The 19,843-nt window shown below is 38.0% G+C and overlaps 1 protein-coding gene across 6 annotated transcripts in view; it reads left to right on the forward strand.

The window, feature by feature from the left end:
* The window catches only part of MAP7 (microtubule associated protein 7), a 165,391-nt gene that overhangs the window by 120,765 nt on the left and 24,783 nt on the right, over positions 1-19,843 (forward strand). For 4 of the 6 annotated variants that reach the window (XM_056125987.1, XM_056125986.1, XM_056125985.1 and 1 more), the window contains exons 4-8: positions 3,791-3,954; positions 5,150-5,267; positions 5,949-6,035; positions 9,605-9,715; positions 15,595-15,708. In XM_056125987.1, coding sequence (XP_055981962.1) covers positions 3,791-3,954; positions 5,150-5,267; positions 5,949-6,035; positions 9,605-9,715; positions 15,595-15,708 — 594 coding nt within the window. The remainder of the gene's footprint in view (positions 1-3,790; positions 3,955-5,149; positions 5,268-5,948; positions 6,036-9,604; positions 9,716-15,594; positions 15,709-19,843) is intronic. The other 2 variants (XM_056125989.1, XM_056125988.1) reach the window with 1 other exon arrangement.

The raw sequence follows: 19,843 nt of genomic DNA on the forward strand, positions 1-19,843 counted from the left end.
TTCTGAATAGAAATTATTATGATTACAAAACTGACAATAATATAATAATAACTAATGTTATTAAATTCTTACTAAATTTAAAGGACAATTTTGTGTTATGTGCAAAGATACAGGGTAAGATATAGGGAGGTGGAGTACCTTGCCCAAGGCCATGCATTTTTTCAGGAATGACTCAAAAGTAACTTCCAGTGAATCCAGAAGTAGTCACTGAATATGAGTAAGAGAGAAATGCCACTATGGGAAATGGAGGGGAATAAAAGCTTTGTTGCATAGAAAACAGATGGAAGGAATTCTGACATCTGTGATAGACATCTTAAGATAGCAGCAGTGAGTTGCTCAGCTTTGCTGGGTCTATGTCAAGCATCCAGTAAATACGCATGCTACTAATAACCTTCCTGACAAAAAGAAAAAGGCAACAGTGATCCCTGCAAGAGCCAGAGCTTCTGTCAAACCATTGAGGGCAATGAGTGTTCCGTTCAAAGCCTTTTCACTCGTCTTGCCATCTGCAAGGAGGTTTGCTAAAATGCAAATGACTGAGCCCCCAAAAGCAGGCCTGGATGAGAAATAAATTTTAAGAAAAACCAACTCATTAATGTAAATTTTACCTGACCCACTTCTCTTGAATAAGTTTGTTTATTCCTTTGTCTTTAGGATATCGAGGTCTCTGACTCTCTCAGTGAAAAGGGGTATTTTACCTTTACAAGTATCCTAAAAGAATATAAAAAATTTCCTTAAAACGAGGTATAAAATACAAACACTACGTGGCTTGAATAAAAATTAAAGAGTGTGAACATAAAGGGCCAGGGAGATTCCAGGGGTTACGTCCCTTGCCTTCCACATGGCCAGTCCCAGTTCAGTCCTTGGCACTGCATGTGTATGTTCTCTACACACCTCCAGGGGTCACTCCTGAGCACAGAGCCAGTAGTAAGCCCTGAGCTCTGCCAGATGTGGTTCCCAAAGCACACACACACACACACACACACACACACACACACACACGTGAGTATACAAATACCTCCTACTGCATGCTCTCATCCACTGTTGGCAGTGCTTCTCCACTGAAGACAGTATGAGACATCTATCAGAATTGTTTTCCTTTTTATCTGTTTTTTTCTTTTTTAGATGAGTTTAGTTTTTATTCCTTTCAATGTTATTCTGCCTTTAAAAAAATTCTAATTGAGATCATATGGTACCAGTTGTATTTATGTTTCTAGTGAATATAGTGACCACCCCTCCACTACAACCAAAATGCCCAATACCCTCCACTACCAACCTGGTGGCACCTCCAGTTTCCCTCTTCCTCTTTATCCCACCCCAGTTGGCAGCCTCAGTTCTGTATTCAAAGTCAAAACGATTATTGTCATTAGATCCTGTCTTTTTGCTTTATTTCTGTCTATATCACATATAAGTGAGACCATTCTGTATTTGTTGTTTTTCCATTTATTTTACTTAGTACTATTGCCGCTAACTCCAACCAAGGTGTAGCAGAAGACAAGCTTTCATTTTTTTCTTACAGCTCAGTAGTATTCACTTGTTTATCTGTACCACAGCTGTTTTATTCTTTCACTGGATACTTGTGTTATTTATAGAACTTGTCTGTTGTAAAGCCCTACTGTGAGCATGAATGGGCTTATACCTCTTCTTTTCAAGTTAATATTTTTGTGTTTTTGAGTAGAATTTTAATATATATTCCCTTTGGGTAATCCTTTGTATAGCTTACATACCTGCAGATATTTATGATAATAAAACTCTGGATTTGTAAAATACGGTTTGAATAATCTAGCAAGTAAATGGTTATATAAAATAAGGTGTGAAAACAATGAACTATCATATAGCCATTAAATATTGTTAGATTCATGTTTCATTTGTTGTAATAGAAAGATATCTTAAGATACTTCTAGTGAATTTAGATTTCCCTTTCAAACTTAGGTCCTAATTCTCAGTCTTACTAAATTGTATATTTAAAATGTATTAGCATAGAATTATACATACTATTAATCTTTTAAACATATACCTTTAAGAAGAAAAATGATAAACAGTTTTTGGAAAAAAGTGAACATTTCTATCAACTTATTAATATACAATTTTGTGGAATTTCAGAAGTTTAGCTTTATTCATCTAAATGTTCACAACATCTAAATTCACAACAAAGTTTTTAAAAAATATCCCAAAAATAAATTTTTTAAATAATAAAAAAAAAATGATGGGCTGGAGTGATAGCACAGCAGATAGGGCATTTGCCTTGCCCGCGGCTGACCCGGGTTCAGTTCCTCCGCCCCTCTTCAGAGAGCTCAGCAAGCTACCGAGAGTATCTCGCCCGCACGGAAAAGCCTGGCAAGCCACCTGTGACATATTCGATATGCCAAAAACAGTAACAAGTCTCACAATTTGAGCAAATCGATGAACGACAGGAGGACAGTGCTACAGTGCTAAAAAAAAAATGATCTCTCACATGTGGGATAGTAAGAAACATAGTAAGGGAGCAAATGGTGAATGTCAGCAGAACTGAACTGAAGATTCTGTCTCTAGAGCTGAGCTTACACTGTAGGGGATGGCACCGGGGACAGTGGTGGGTGTGGTGTTGCAGTAATGTTTGTATGAAAAGAATAATTAACAGTATTGTAAGTCCTAGTACCTCAATAAAAATGATCAAAAACTAATTAAATAGTATAAAAAAGGTGACATTTAATATATTAATATAAAAACATACAATATAAAAACACAGAATAATAATAATGCTAGAGTCTGCATGTTCATTCCTTTATTCAAAAGTGGAGTGAAAGGTAAGAGAGTTCTAAGGATAGAGAAGAACCTTCATCTCACTTTTTAATATTTAGCACCAATTAAACTTTGACAGATCTGTCCCTATCTCTCCATCTTTCTAAATATATTAAGATGCGTCTCATAATGTATACCGGTAAAAAATTTCCATGTTGAAAAATAAAAAAGCACTATGTACATGTATGTGCATGATCAATAAATAGTAAGTGCATCTTAAGAAAGTTTCAGAATTTGATCGGAGAGACAGCATGGCCAGTAAGGCATGGTCTACTCCAAGAGTGACCCCTGAGCTTAGAGTAAGCCATGAGCACCACTGGGTGTGGTCCAAAGACACAAAAGTACTAGAATTGATGGAATTAAATTAGTTACTTTTAATATGCAGTCTCATTAAAAAAACTAGAAGTGCAGTATTTATTGGACACATCATATGTGCCATTTCTTAATATTTTTGGCAGGGGGTGTTGGCAGTACTCAGTGGTACTTGGTGAGGTGGAGTGTATTACTCCGCAGGTGGTACAGAGGGTCAAACCCAACCCTCTCTCAGGTGAAACATGCCCTCAGCCCATTGAGCTATCATTCTGTCCCTTAAAGTAAATTTCTAAAGAAATGTTAAGTGTAAGTTAAGATTGTATCACATTTTTTAAAAAGAGACGCAGATGATGCTATTGGTTTAGAGTGCATCATGTTGAGAGCCGTCTGGAGAGCAGAGCATGTGATGTGCCAGTAGTAAACAGGGGAACCCTAGGGGTTCCTAGACAGAACTCAGTGCGTCTTCCTCAACGTGATTGTGTCATGGTAAATTATGCTAAAAATTAACAGTTGTTGTTTTTTGGTTTTTGTTGTTGTTTTTTTTTTCCATGAAAGTGTGAGGGAAGCAAAGGTGGCCAGGCCTAGTGAATACAATCCCCAAATTCCCATGTTTGCCAAATTCCCATGTTTGCCAATGCAAGCTTTTCAAACCCTCTTGTGTTTGACTTCTCTCTCTCTCTCTCTCTCTCTCTCTCTGAAGCCGCAAGAGAAATCGTCTGGTTGGAAAGAGAGGAGCGAGCCAGGCAGCACTATGAGAAGCACCTGGAGGAGCGGAGGAAGAAGTTAGAAGAGCAGAGGCTGAAGGAGGAGCGGAGGAGGGCAGCTGTGGAGGAGAAGAGAAGGCAGAGACTCGAGGAGGACAAAGTAAGCCCACCCAGTGCTAGGAAATAGCTGGTTCGTCTGTCTCAGGAATGCTGCGGGTTGGCTTAGAAACGTTCCATGGAGCTGCCGGGTCACATAGCAACCAACATACATTCTATTTCTAGGGAGAGCTGGGTGTAGACGCTAAGATGGCTAGGATTGCCAGAGAGTAAAAGCCCATGTCACTGATTGACCCCTATCTCTTAGTTTGTTTCAGTCCTACTCAACTACTGTGACCACCCCAAAAAACTTTTCTGTAAAGCTTTGTCATTTATAAATATTTATTTAACCCCTGTTCGTCCTTTGGATAGGTGATACATAGCAGTGATTTTGTTTGTTTTTCTGGCTTCTTTGGTCCCAAGGTTGACTGATTTTGACTAGCAAGGGTGACTTAGCAAAATCAATACCATGAGCCTCTATGTTCATTCCCTAACACTGATGCTCAGTGCACTCAGGAATTACTCCTGACGGTGCTCAGGGCACCATATGGGATGCAAGGGATTGAACCCGGGTCTATGCATGCAAGGAAAATGTCCTGCCTGCTGTACTATCACTCCAGCCCCACTATATAGCAGTTTTTGGGAAAAAAAACTAATAATAATAATGGAAATTTCTTCTCAAAATGATGAAGCTACAAGATCCTACAACTCAGTAAATTGTAGGTTTAGGATAGTACACAGCATCAGGTTCTAAATTGTTTTGTTTTGTCTTGGTTTGGGGGCCATACCCTCTAGTGCTCAGGGACCTTCTCCCACCTCAGTGCTCCTCAGGAAGTAGAGATGGTACCCTGGCCTCCTGCATACAAAGCATGTGTTCCAGCCCTGGATCATATGTGTAGGAGCTGTCTCTCCCACCCCCACGTTCCATGTTTTAAAATATGGTACCACCTGTGTTTACAAACTACTTAACCAAGAACATGTGCTTTGTATTAAGTGCATTGATAACCTTAGTGATAGTAATAAGAGTTTTTTTATGTGCCCATTGTCTACGTAGTCTTTATCAGCTGGAATATAACAATTTCAGTAACCTCCCAGCTTGACTATGGTTTTTACCTTAAATAAACTTTGGATATATGGAAAGCGAGTAGGAAAACTAAAGTCAAAGTTTAAGTTCCATTTCTCATGCTACTCTGCCTTAAACTGAAGAGGCCCCATCAATCAGCTTGACTCTAATCCTCAGCAACTTTGTTGGGTTTAAGGAACGCCATGAAGCTGTTGTTCGACGGACGATGGAAAGGAGCCAGAAGCCAAAACAGAAGCAAAACCGGTGGTCCTGGGGAGGCACTCTCCATGGGAGCCCCAGAATCCACAGTGCAGGTAAGCACAGGGACCACTCCAAAATCGCTTTTTTCCTAGATAGTTAAAGTGCTGTTCCTTCTTTCTTTCAAAATCTCTGTATTTGCAAACAACCATCCTCCTGAAACGATTATAACTCTAATTACGTGATACTTCCACTGTTTGAGGATGGGAGGGTCATAGAGGTAAGAAGATAAGGTTTTCTCCCTTAACACGAGCTTTCCTCATTGTTAGATTCCTGTAAAGACAGAGAATTCTATGCTGTATTTCTGAACAAACATTCTGGCCTTGACTCAACGTTATCTTGTGGGGCTCATTTTCATAAGTCTCAGGATTATGGAATAGGTTAACTAGTTGTCTTTTTTTTTCTCCTTGGGAAGAACCTTAGCAAGGTTGACTGTTCAAAATCAATACCAAGTGCCTCTATGTTCATACCCTAGCACGTGTGCCACCCTCATGCCCTGCTAGAGGAAGTACATGTTAAATCATAACAACTGTCAGAGCTACTTCATCTCCTTGAAGTGACCAAAAGCTATAGGGAAATTTGGACTTTAGAGAAAGGTTTTATTTTTGTACTGTAAATTCAATGCACTTTGATTTGTATATGATGTGTCCATTGTTTTTTTTTTCTTCTGTGTGAGTCAGATAACCTTCTATTTTTAATTTACTTTGAAAAATCATTGTCTTACATTCTGTCCCCAGGTGGTTTTGTTGAATCATCATTCTCCTCTCTCGATTTAGCAGGCCTGGACCACCACTTCACCACTCTGGGTGGTACTAGAAAATCTGGTACAGACTCCCTGTGGTTGTTGATTGCTGATCTGTATAGCTAGCCCCTCGGACCTAGGGCCAGCTCATCAGTAGCTGAACCATCACCACCTTAGTCATAACGCATGCTTAATATCCTATTGCGTAGATCTAGATCTGGAATGTGACACAGTGTTTCTAAAGTGTGATGACCAAATAACTCAGGTGACTTAACGGTGTTAAAATAATAGTCACATCTGGTATGTTTGCTTTCTATTTAAATTAGTATGTTGTACAACCCTGCCCCCTCCAAATTTTAGCTCATTACCTGGGACCAACATTCAGTTTGGCATGCCACGCACTCTCCTACACTTAAGCACATGCATGCGGCTATGTGCACACATGCGCGCGCGCACACACACACACACACACACACACACACACACCCCTTCTCCTTTATACACAGCCTTCCACTATTGCTATTTTTTACATTTTTAATCTAAATATCTCTAGATTGTTGTTGTTTGCTCTTCTCTATTTTACTCCTAACATTCATTATGTCTTCTGTAATCCCTTTATTTAAAAAAAAAAAGTCTAAAAGCATATTACCATAATTTACTTTCCTATGAAAGTGAACCAAATTTAAAAGAAAAAAATCTTAACTGTTCATAACTCAAAATATCCAGTGGTATTTGGTGGAGCACATATCAAGTCCTTGATCATAGGTTCATTTACATGTGCTAATTCATTCTAGGATATTTTTTTACTACCTATTTTTCTTTGACTTGTCTTCATGTATATCACAGAAGCATACCTTATTTCTTTTTTTACATGTGTATCACAGAAGCATACCTTATTTCTTTTCTAACCTTGTTAAGGAGAAATAAAGTTGCTTTGCTCTACTTTTTGTTTTCACCCTGAGTTTATTTTTATTTATTTTCAGATTGAAACCAGGGCTTCACACATGCAGGGCAGGCGCTGTACCCCCGAGCCACCTTCCCCCACACTCAGAGTTTAATATCCGACTTTTATTACAGAATAAGAAACACGAGTATTGTGTTTGTAAATTGGATAAAACCTATGTTTACAAGAGTTGTAAGTACATAAACTCACTAGTGGTGAAGATGAGACTGTATGAGACAGAGAAACTTGAAAGTAATTACAATTTGCCACAATTCTCAAAGGTCAGGATGATCTGCTAGAAACATCTGTCAGATCTTATGTTTTTTATAATACTTCTTAACTCCCCCAAAACCTAGCTCGTGGTGTACAGTTTGTGTTTTCTGTTCAACAGACATCCTGCAAATAAAATTTAATCCAAATTGAGTTGGTATCTTGTTTGATAACCAAGTTAACACAAACAGCACTGCTGTGTAATGCATTACACTTTTCACACTAATTGCTCACAGATCCTTTTGTGATTTTGTGTCTTGTTCAGTGAGGGGGAAAAATGGATGTACGTATTAAGAAATACAATAAATGCAAGTTATGCCTCCATAAGTTTAGCCATAAGAGATAGAACTACTTGTAAGTTGTTTCCCTCAACTAAAGCAATATCAGAAAACAATACGTTAGAATTACTTAGAAATGACTTTTTATTATCCATTCTTGGAGCCCGGACTCTCCCATTACATCATCAAGACATGATCTATGGTTTGGGGCTTTTGTTTTATTTTGTTAATTTGGGGGCCACACTCACAAGTGTTTGGAGTCTACTCCTAGCTCTGTGCTGGGAAGATCATGGGTTTTATAGGGTTGAACCCAGCCTTCCCACATAAAAGCACGTGCTCAGCTCATTGAGCTCTCTCTGACCTTACCCTTGGCCTTTGTCAACATTTCCCACAGAGCCCTTTAGTTAAGTGTAATGTGAAGCACAAACATTGTGGTCGTTTAAAAAAAGAAAGAAAAGAAAGAAAAAGATTAGATGGTTTGAACCATACAAGTGAATTGTCATAAAAGATAGAAATATGTGGTATTGTCAGAAAAATATGTTCATGCCCTGCTCACTGTAAATTGGCTAGAATTGGTTATACTCTAGGGGAGAATTTACTATAAATGGCTTGCTTCCAAGGCAAGTTAAACCAATGCAGCTAGGTTCTGAGTCCTTCTACCATAAAGAATGTTTTTATTTTTAGTTACAGAAATCAACACTAGAGAATAAAACTATGACAGAGCCTTTCTCACTTTGTCTGGCATAATTTCAAACATCTATTTGCCTTCTAGATAAAAATATTTAATTATTCTAAAATCATTCGACTGCAGGATGAGCTATAGTTTTTTTTCTCATTGTATATTTTATTTACATTTATTTTTATGTTCATAAAATTAAAGAGGAAAAGAGGCCTGTGAGATGCCTTAACTAATAGAATATACGCCTAATACAACTAAGGTACTGAGTTCTGTCCCCCACATCACTGCCTCACCTGCCAGAGCACTGAGCTACAGACCCACACCTGACTGAGCAGCACCAGGAGTGGTCCCAGGCCTCTACCAGAGCTGTTCTGGAAATCGCCCTATAAAAAGTTTTTAGGGCCAAAGCAATAGTACAGCGGGCGGGTTGGCATTTACTTGCACTCAGCTGACCCAGGTTCAATCCCTGGCATCCGTTATGATCCCCAAGTCCCCAAGCACCACCACGAGTAATTCCTGAGTGCAGAGCCAAGAGTAACCCCTGAGCATCATCATGTGTGGCTCAAAATCAATAAAAACATTAAAGAGGGCCAGAGTGACAGTAGAGTAGGTAGCATGTTTGCCTGGCACATGATCAGTCCCCGTTCATCTCTAGAACCCCATACAATCCCTAGAACCCAGCAGAAATGATCCCTGAGTGCAAAGCCAGGTATAAGCTCTTAGCACCACCGGGTGTGGCCAAAAACAAAATGAAACAAAACAGAATTTTAAAAAGAAATAATTCTGACTATATTGCTATCACTGGCAATTTTGTGGGGCAGCTTTTTGATCGAAGTCTACATTTGTAAACTACAGTTTACTATGTTTTAGGCAGGGTGCTGTCCCCCAGTGGTGCTCTGGGGACTGTGGAGTGCTAGGGATAGAACCCAGTTCTTCTTCATGTCAAACACTCATACTGACCCTTTGAACTATCTCTCTGACCCCTCTAACGAACTTTAAATGTCTTGGTGAAATAATTCTGCATGTAAAAGTACAGCAAATGATGGAACCTGTTTTGGGGGCTTTTTATTCTAGTTTTTGCATTATGTTTTTTCTTGCTATCCCTTTGTTCCTATTCTTAGAAATGATGAAAAGCAATCAAATCTACGGCCCTCTCTGTGCTTCGAATCTGCTTCCATTATTTCAGTATCCCTTCCCTGGCCTATCTTTGGCCTTCCATTTATTTGACGTATTATTACAACACATTTAAATTTCCTTGGCAAATTGGCAAACTGAATGTTTAGTTTTATTTTTAAAAAGGTGAATTTTATTTTTAGCCTTTAAGTTACCGTTAAATTTCCACTTAGAAAACTGTGCTATTACAAAAAGATCTAGTCATAGAGCTAAATGCATTGAATCCTAGTTTTTCCTTTCATCATTGAACTAGGAAATTGCAATCCTGCATGCTGGCTGTCAATTAGCATTATCTCCATTTGTTTTAGATCCAGACAGGCGGTCAGTTTCCACCATGAATCTCTCGAAACATGTTGATCCTGTCATTAGCAAGCGGCTCTCCTCTTCATCTGCAACTTTACTAAATTCTCCTGATAGAGGTACAGTCAAAAGGAAAACAAAAATGTATCCTGTTATTTGCCTAATGCTTTTTTTTCTGAATGTTTACAGATAAAAATAAGCATCTGAAGTTGCTTTCCCTGCATTTCTTAAATAGGAAGAAAAAAACTTCAGAGTAAAAAAGCAATAAACGGCTGAGCAGCATTTCCTTGCGACGAGAACGTTTCTCATTTTAGAACTTGGCTGAGTGATTGCGTTTAGCAGTGATGAAAGCGGTGCTTCTCTCAACTTTTTAGTAAATGAGTTTACAGCTCCAGAAATCACTTACTCACCCACCAACACGCAAACAATCTTTGCTACGAACTTGTACTTAAGTTATACTGTCATTGACATTCCATCTGTACTCTGGGAATTCTAGACTTTGACTTCCTAAAACAACTTTTTAAGTGATTCTTGTTGGTAGATTTCATTTTGATAATTTATTTCTCATTTAGCCAAACTTTTCTTGCTGCATTTCTTATGTGTGATTGGTTTATTTGGTAATCATTAATTCGCTTTTAAGGGATTTGGCCTAACTTTGAATGTATCATCATCCATTTCAGGCCACCTAAGTTTAGTGATCATGGTCCTTCAATTAACATCTTATTTGCATTATTTAAGTCACTTTTTTTATCCATGGATTTACAGTACATGAATGTTAAGTTATTTATAAAATGAAAGTTTCATGTATTTGTATTTCTTAGAAGGAAAAAATGAATTTTTCAAGATAAGATAGTTGTTTTACATAACTACAGTGATTTTTAATTAAAAAAAAAAAACAAAGAATTTTTGTGCAGTCTAAGAGCACAGACTCTTGGACTGGGGATGTGGCTCAGTACTAGAGCATGTGCTTCATGAGTTTAAAGTCCCGGTTCCATCCCCAGAACCAACAAAACCAGACAAACAAAAAGAATATTTATATGTGTATATATACATATGTATACATACATATAAGTATATACTTTAAAAGTAACAAATTGTAAACTTGTAAACATCTTCAGAACTTTATTAAGAAACTTGGGAAAGTTCCATTTCTATAGTCTTTAAAAGAATGTAAGGTGTGCATGCTCTGTATGTGTGTATATTTATATATTTTATATTATGTAAAAGTTGTAATACCGTTGGAATATGTAATATTATATGTGTTGATGTTCTTTTGTAACTACTCTCTTAAAGTAGTAATTTTGGAATTTCTCACTCTTTCCTTTTAACCTAAATTATATTCCTTCCTTTTATTCTTTCCTTTTCTAATCTGATTTTTCTATCATCCTTACTAGATTTGTAGTCAAATTAGGAGCACTTTATATGTGAGAAAAATACTGTTAGGAATTAAAATTCCATAAATAGACTTTTTAGCCCTCTTCCAAATATAATGTAAAATACAGCATAACAATGCTGGTCTTATGGTTGTCTCTTCTTTCATTGTTTGAAATTGGTCACTTTATTTTTATACTTTCATAACCTGTGTCCAAGGCAATTGGAACCTTAAAGTATTTTTAAGTAAATCTTGCTCAGTGCCTCCTATAGGTTCACTGCTAAAGTTGGTGTAATATTAGAAATGTGGAGATGGACAAGGAGTCAGACAGTGTCCTATCCACTCATGTGCCAATGCTGAATTATCTTTATCAGCCAGAAATAACATATTGTATGAACAGCGTGTACTAGCAGATAGAATGTTTTTAATAGGATCTTAGAATGGGGAAGACTTGTTGAATGGTTTGTTTACTCTGGTTAGGGTAATAGAGTCCCTAAGAGATCCAGGACCTGACTTAATTTCATCTGAGACAGTTGGAGAATGACTAGTGTTGCTGTCCTGCATTTCAGTCCTGGCCTGTATGGAGTTTTCCTTAGACTCTAATTACATGAGCTCTTTTTTTAGAGATGTTAAGATGAATAACCATAGCATGGAGTAGAATTGGAGGGGCCGGGAAACTCCTCAAATCATGATGTAGGCTTGGAAAACCAAAACACTGCTGGTTTTCCTACCTGTTTTCCTACTCTGATAGAGTAGATAGGAAAGCACTAAATCTGGAAGTCCTGAATGTGAATCCTTATTAAATGAACCATAAACCAGGACTTCATCTAATAGGAAAGATCTACCCAAAATAAATTTGTGGTGCATCCAGGGACTCCATGTTACCCAAGGAACTTTTTCTTAAATAAATAAATAAATAAATAAATAGGCAAAACCCTTAGTAGTACAGTGAGATCCTAGGCTTTTTGGTAAAATAGAAATTCTTCTCAATTTGAATGTTTCTAATTTAGAAAAAGGTAATTACACCTTTATTATCAAACTAGAGAATATTCTTCCTGAATTATTAGAGGTCATACGCAAAATATCTTGAGACTGAAGAGATCATCCAGGGATCAAGGCATCTGCCTTGCATGTTGCCAGCCCCTGTTCAAATCTCCAGCACCACATAGGATTCCCTAAGTACAGACCCAAAAACAGTGCCTGAACCCAACCTGGGGCCACTCCTGAGCTAAGCACAGAGCCAAAAAGAGCCCCTGAGAACTGCTGGTTGTGGCCCACCCACGAGGGAAGAAAGAAGGCAGGAGGGAGAGAGGGAGGGAAGTAAGGACTGACCATTGCTATGTTGCTTATATTTTCTTAGACCTGCAGCACAGACTTTAAAGGTGATAACTAAGATGCTCAGTGCTGGAAAACTCTACTGGTTACTTAAACTAACAAAGTATTTTTATACCGATTACTTTCCCCGGACCCTCCAGAACTCATGAACAAATTCTTTTAGCTCTTCCCCTGTGCCCTACTAGTCTTTAAATAGTTTGATATTTCCAAATGAGTATAATGTCATGTTGATTGATAAAATGACGAGTTGAAGGAAATTGATTTTTAGAGATTTCTGTGATTGACTCAAGAGAGGGACCCTGCACCCTGGAAAGATACTACCAGTTTAACTCACTTTTTTTTTTTACTTTGATTACATTCATTATTTCAACAAAAGATGCACCATTATTGTTTAGAGTTTACACCATTATTGTTTAGAGGTTACACCAATGCTGAAAAGGCATTGTGAAATAATTTGTTTTCTACAGTTAGTTATGAGAACCATATGATGTCGCGTGGCTGCGTGATTTTGGATTTCTGATATTTTACTTATTAAGCCTGGACGTATTTCTGCCAAGAGCCAGATAATTACGAGATTGGTTTCTGTGGCTCTGGAGCCATGGCCATGCCAGAGAGCCACTCGTGGGGGCAACTCGTGACCTCAGTAGGGCATGAAGGACGAGCCGGGAATGTCCCCCTTCCCATGAGGTTTCAGTTGTCACCATTGGCCATACCTGGCTTTCCAAAAAGCTCCAAGGAGGCCGCTACCCAGGGGGGGAAAAGGCGGAAGGGAGCAACACTAACTCACTTATTTCTTTAGAAGAGTAGGGACTTTGAAGAAAAGGAAGAAAGAAGTTTCCTACTCTTTTTTTAAATAGTTCATACTTTTTTTTTTGTACTCTCAATGAAAGGGTGTAGTGATAGACATGACTGAATTCTGCCCACTAGCATGTTCTATTTGACCTTAGCAGGGTGTTTTTGTTCTTATTTAATATGAATTAATTGCCAGCATGTTATCATAAAGAAGGACAGCTTCATATAGCACTAGCTTTCCTGCTCCTAATAAAAAAAAAAAATATATATATATATATATATATATATATATATATATCTGCACCATCTGCCTTTCTACACAGCAGCCCTCATCTGGAACGGAAATCATGGTTCCTACTTCTGGATGTGTGGGACAGTGCAGATATTCAGAATGTCTGTCTGTCCCCATGTTCCCACCTCCAGTTCAGACAGTCTGTTACTGCATTATCTTTTTTAAATTCTTAAATAGGATCAGTACTGAGAGTTGTTTAATGAGACTCTTCAAGAATTTATCATCTTAAAAATCAAACCTCTCTATGTTAAAAAAGAAAAATTTTCCTAAATAGTTATGGTTATGCTTTGGAAGTGATCAGCCTCACTCTTATTAAGGGAGAGTTAGATTATGAGTGTGGTAGAAAAGCATGTTTCTCCTAGCAAAATCCCCAGTGTTGGAATTATAGAATACACCTCTTTGGAATTGCTTTAAACTAAATCATCTTTATTTGAGCACCATTCTTTAGTTGATGCCATTTAGATTCTGTAATTGAGATTCTAAAGGGGAAGGCGGGGAAGATCTGTCCTTGATGGTAAACTAGCTCTAAACCACTCATAGTTTATCCATTAGTAAGCAGGTATCTTTTCTTCCCTTTCTCATCTACTGAACAGTGTTCTCTTGATGTTTTTAACTCACCCCAAAGATTTTAGCCCACTGACTTTCTTCTATGATTGTATCCCAATTTAATGTCACATTATATCTTATTTTTGATGCACATGGACACCAGAACTCAAACATAGGTGCAAACACTGTTCTCCTATTGCTTATGATGGCTTTTACCTACACTGTTGTGTATTCTGCGAAATATAGAACCATTAAAATAGTTTTTAAATCATTTTTACTAATGTCTCCATGGCAGATAAAGATTTAATTTAATCTGGAAGATTTGCATAGCAAATAGAAAATAGAAAATATAATGACCAATTCCACTGATTTGCATAGTAGACTAATTTGCATAATTTTTACATTCAACAGGGTAATGACCAAAAATCTATTCTTTTCAAATAAATTCAAATAAGTAAGGTACTTATTGGAAATTAATGCTTCCCTTTAAAAAGAGGAGCAAATGTTTTCCTAAGAAGATCAACACTGATGACCTATTAACTACAGCTCATTTCCTAGAATTTAAATATGTTCCTTTAAAAATTTGACACTTGAAAAGTGGTCAGAAGAACAACTGCTGTAGAGCAAAGGACTTGTACCAGATGTTTATGGTACAGAACATTAGAACCTGAATTTTAGATAGTTTAAAAGATTGATGAGTGTTTCGGAAGTGTGTTCTAAAAATAGAGATGTATGATGGCTCTACTGTTGTGGTAATATACTTTGGTGGGAGAATTTTGTAAATTCTTTTCCAGATGTTTTTTTGAAAGTAGCTTCTCGGTTTTCATAGGCCCTCAGTGGAAGCCAACAAACAATATGAGCAAATTAATTAATTTATAATTGGCATACGTTTCCTAACAATAATCTTAACCCCCTGTCCTATGGGATCAGTCACAGTCCAGTATAACTTGGGATGACACTTCATTGCAATATTTTATTTTTGCTTTCTCAGTTTCTCATCCACTAGTACTCCATACTATTATGTTTATAGTAAACCTTAGCACCAGAATTTTTTTTATGTCATTGCCAAACAGGGACCTGAAAGAACCTCGCTTGCTGAATGGAAAAGTCAGAAAGAAATCCTCTGCAGAACTTTACATGAATCCTCTTTCATCGTATACTCATTACCCCCACTTACCTAAGTAAAGCAGATGGTGATCTGAAAATATCTAACAATGATCTTGACTCTGTTTATGAGTGAATCCAGTCTTGCCCTAACCTGTCGACGACTCAGGGTACTTAGGAAATGTTTTGACTGAGGCGGGTGCCATCCTGATGAAGGCAGACACATACAGCTGGAGTCAGCAGTCCAGACCAAACCTGTAGTCAAAGTGATATTCCTGTTTTGTTGCCTATGGGTTACTTATTGATGATTGAATGGGGAGTGAGCAAAATCATCTATAAAACAGAACCTGCCCAACACATAACATCCCAAAGAAGGGCTCAGAGACTAGTTGTTCTTTGGGGACAGGTTCCCATGGCTCTGACAGTGCCGCCCGCCCTCCCTGGAATTCCTGGTGTCTCTGGAAGGGCCGCAGGTGGAAGTGATAGTTGTGGGACCCTACGCCCTCTTGCCCCTGGAAAGAATGCTTCTAACATCTCGCTTATGTGGTGACGTTTAGCTCGCCGCCTGCAGCTCAGCCCATGGGAGAGCAGCGTTGTTAACAGACTGCTGACGCCCACACATTCGTTCCTGGCCAGAAGTAAAAGTACAGCTGCCTTGTCTGGAGATTCAGGTAAAATGATCACAGTGCACCTTTTCTGGTGAGGTTAAGTCCTTCTTTCGAAGCCAGTCTGAACAACCAGTATTCCTCAAAGTATCGATCCCCTTTTTACCCACTGCACGCTTCTCTCTGCTCGGGATGGTATGGCTTTGGAAGTATGACTCTTGGTGTTGGTTTCCCAGCCCTGGCATTGTCTCCTCTTAGCATTCATCTTTGCTTCTTATCTGGATGCCAGATACAGACAAAGGCAGACAAGGGCTGCCCTCCTTGTGATCAAATGGCTTCAGACTTCTGTCCTTTCACACCTTATCCAAACAAAACTATCCCTCACCTGATTTTCTGCCCCTGCAGAACTGATCAAAAGAGAAAGAATTCAATATTTAGTACTGGAACATCTACATTTGAAAATAATAACAAAGCAGACAGTTTTCTAATGTGGCTGTGAATTAGCCCTTTATCTTTCCCTCTGCCAGCCTTTAGCATGTAATCTAGGAATGGTCCCTTCCAAAACCCCAAAGAGTCATGGAGAAGACTAATTTTAGAGTTCTTACTTGTTACTGTCTTTGAAAATAATGTAAAACATGCCAACTACTGGTTGTAATTAGTTATAGCTCCTCAACTCTTTTTTCAGTACAAAACATGCCTGAATAAGTCCATTAAGTAAATGGAACTTTGTATAGAGCCTGTCTGCAGCTGGAAAAATAGGAGTTAGGTTTTCAGAAACATCTCTCTCATGGTAGGTTGGTTCTGGCTCTTCTGACATATCTTTGGGCGCAGTTGTTACACCTAAGTAGGTGAGCCCTCGTCCCTGGGTTTAGGAAATTGCATAACCTCTACATAATGTTCCCTTTTAAAGTTCTTGTCTGTGCAAGCCTCTTCCTGTTCATTAGCCCTCTTTTTACAAGTTATCATTCTTCGTGGTTTTATAATGTCTTTTATCTACAGCACCCAGAGTGCTAATGAAGGTCACCTCTGATTCTCACAGTACCCCTGGGAGACAGCAGAGAAAACAAATGAGGGGTATTTCTACTCTCTGCTTATAGAAAACAAGGAGTGGACTTACCCAGAATCCCTTCTAAGTTGTTGGCTGGCTCTTCCTGCAGACCCTGCCACCCTCAGCATCCTGAGAGATATTATGTGCACCCCATTTCAGTCACCGCATTGTCCTGTGCTTCTGTCCACTGTCACATTGCACCTGAAGTCTTCTTGGAGGAAAAAAAGCACAGATCATTGCATGAAATGGTGTTTTTTTTTCTTAATGCCTATGAGTTTTATATTTTTATAAAATTCATGACTATTTTGCTTTGTTCAACAAGTTGAAATACCTGCAAAGCTGCATTTCAGTCCTTCTGTTTCCGAGAATCTAAGTTTAGGGCTCATGCTTCAGTGTTTCCACAAAACTGTTTGCTGTTTCATAGCAAAGCACTGTCTCACAGCTCGAAAAATTGGTTTCTCTGCTCTTTCTGTCATCTCTGAGCTTTGTTGATTCTTTCGCATTTTCTCTAGTCTTTTCCGGCATCATTTCTCGTTTTCTACCCAGTCTATTAATCCATCTTTCCAGTTTCCGTCATCATCGCTCTGCCCAATCAAGGTGCTGTATATCTGCTCATTGCCTGCTCTTTGCTTAGCAATTTTTTCCATTCTTCTCACAAAGTGCTAACTTTGGTGTAACGTATTTTAGTGTGAAACCGTTTAGTGGGTACAACTTCTTGAGTTGTCTTTGTTACTAATACATTTTTCAGTTTATTTTTAACCTGTTGTCACTTTGATATAAGTTGTTTAATGATTGAAACTGTTAATTTTTTCCATCTGTAATTATGTGTGTAAATATCTCATACTTCACTTGTCAAGAACACTTTTTCCATCATTTTTACTTTATTATTTATTCTCCGTGATTATTGTCTCTTGTCTTCCCATTTCATGTTTGCTCTGTGACTTCATCTCTGTTGACAGTTACTGTTGATAAGCCTGTGTCCAGAGCCAGCTTTACAGTAGCAAATTGTATTGTAAATCAGTGTCAGCATGCTCACCCCCAGGGTGCCTGGTGATTGCTAAATTCCCCAGGACAGGAAATACAGCAGTTGAGAATTGGAAACCAGAATCTCTTACCTCTCATTTGTGAGCATTTCTTTGGATTGACTTTTCCATGACCATTTAAAAAATATATTTGTAAAGTTTTGTGATTATTAGAAGTATTAAATGGGATAATACATTAAATACCTAGTTAGAAGAATACCTGCACATAGTAGCCACTCAGCAAATACTAATATCATTTTCTTATGCTGTTTTTCCTATTCTCTGTATTATACTCCAACCATTTGAACTGCTTAACTTTGCACCCATTGTTTCAGATAGTACATATTGAATATTACAATTACACATGCTTACTACCAGGAATCCAAGGAAATAAAAGATTGCATAAGACTTTCTCAAAGATATTTCAATAAAGTAAATCAGTTTAATTAAATTACTTTGAGATGCAGAGAGCACTTTCTGGGGGAAAAAATCACAACTATATATTGTTCATATTACTTTTTCAGGAGTAAAATTATTATAATCATTGACTTTAATATTTCGGGTCTTTTCAGTTGTTGCTGTTAAGAATGTCCATAAAGTGTAATGTCCTACGAAAGATTTTGCAGTGTTTATTTTAGCCAATTTCTCAGATAAGGGGCCAGAGCATTAGTACAGCAGGTACGACAATTGCTTTGCATATGACTGAGCCAGGTTAGATCCCAGCATCCCATATGATCCCCTGCGCACTAACAGGAGTGATCCCTGAACCCAGAGCCAGGAGTAACCCCTGAGCATCATGGGGTATGGCACAAAAACAAAAACAAACTCCCAGATAATTCGAATTCAAACTAATTTGGATCATTAGATTTGATAGTAATCTCATATAGAGTGTCTATCCAAGGATATTTCACTTTCTCCTAATCCTACCATAGTACTATAATGAAAAATCAACTAGAAGGCAGGAGGAGATTGACTTACTTCCAGGAAATGTCCTATAAATTCCTCCTGAAATTATTACTTTCCACTGGAGGAGAGAGAAATCATATTTCTTATATGCATTCCCTTTTCCATGTCAGACTCAAAGCCTGACTGTGTCACAGGTTTCCGTGTCCGAAGCCAAGGTCAGTGAGTGGCCACTGGCTGTGCCCTGGGCCACGTAGAACTCTCATTCTTACTCTCCAGGAAGTAACAGAATGTTGGTCTCTAAATGCATTTGATTAACTCGGAAAAGTTTTTGCTTTAATGAACTCTACCTTGTCTGGGAAATGTAAATGCTTTAAGACACTTGAAGAAATGTTCTGTTGGAATACTTACCCCTATATTGACAAGACAAAAGAAAAGAGATCATCCTTTCTCGCAGCACTGTAGAACCTTCCTTCACCACTAAAGTCTCAGGCAAAGCTTGTGTCAGTTTACTGGTCAAAGGCACACATTTTCTTTTAAGGAGAACCAGAACAGGGGAAAGTGGTTTTATTTTATCCTGAGGAAGCAGAATAGAAGATGGGAAGGAGGTTGCTGTTTTCAGGCTAGTTACAGTCTTAAACGCTCAGTGATAATGAGAAGGTGCAATCTGGTGCAATTTTAGTCTGTAGGTTAAGCCAAAATAACAAATACTTCAGCTTAGTTATTGACTTTAAGATTATCTGAAATTTGTTCTGTGAACTGAGGTTTTAACTTTATGCTAAAGGCTTGTTATGGTGGCTAGAGTTACATAAAGTCATTTTATAAAATGTAGTATTCTCCTCAAGAATAATCCTGTCATATTTTTTGCTAGAAACAAGGTTTCTGAAAGAGATCTGAAAATCAGTCCTAAAAGTCTTAGTGCCCACAATCTGATACAATGCAGTGGAAGATAGATTGTTTTCAGTCCCTTGTTGGTCATAATCACCGCATTAATGATGTTTTTTGAAAAAGAACTATGAGAAAGTAGGTGGCTTTCTTAAAATATTCCATCTTGATAGCTGTGAAGCTGTTTGTGACTTAGCTTTGCTTTAGAATTCTGACGTACTTGTGTTCTATTCTGTTTTAAGTGATTCCATTCATCTCCCCCATATTCTGTATATTTCATTTGTTCTACTGCTGCTTGTTATAAAGAATCAAATGTCTTGGCTTTGGAGAAACCCTAAGCATG

Source organism: Sorex fumeus, unplaced genomic scaffold, assembly GCF_029834395.1.
Source record: "Sorex fumeus unplaced genomic scaffold, SorFum_2.1 ptg000061l, whole genome shotgun sequence".
NCBI classification, from domain to species: Eukaryota; Metazoa; Chordata; class Mammalia; order Eulipotyphla; family Soricidae; genus Sorex; species Sorex fumeus.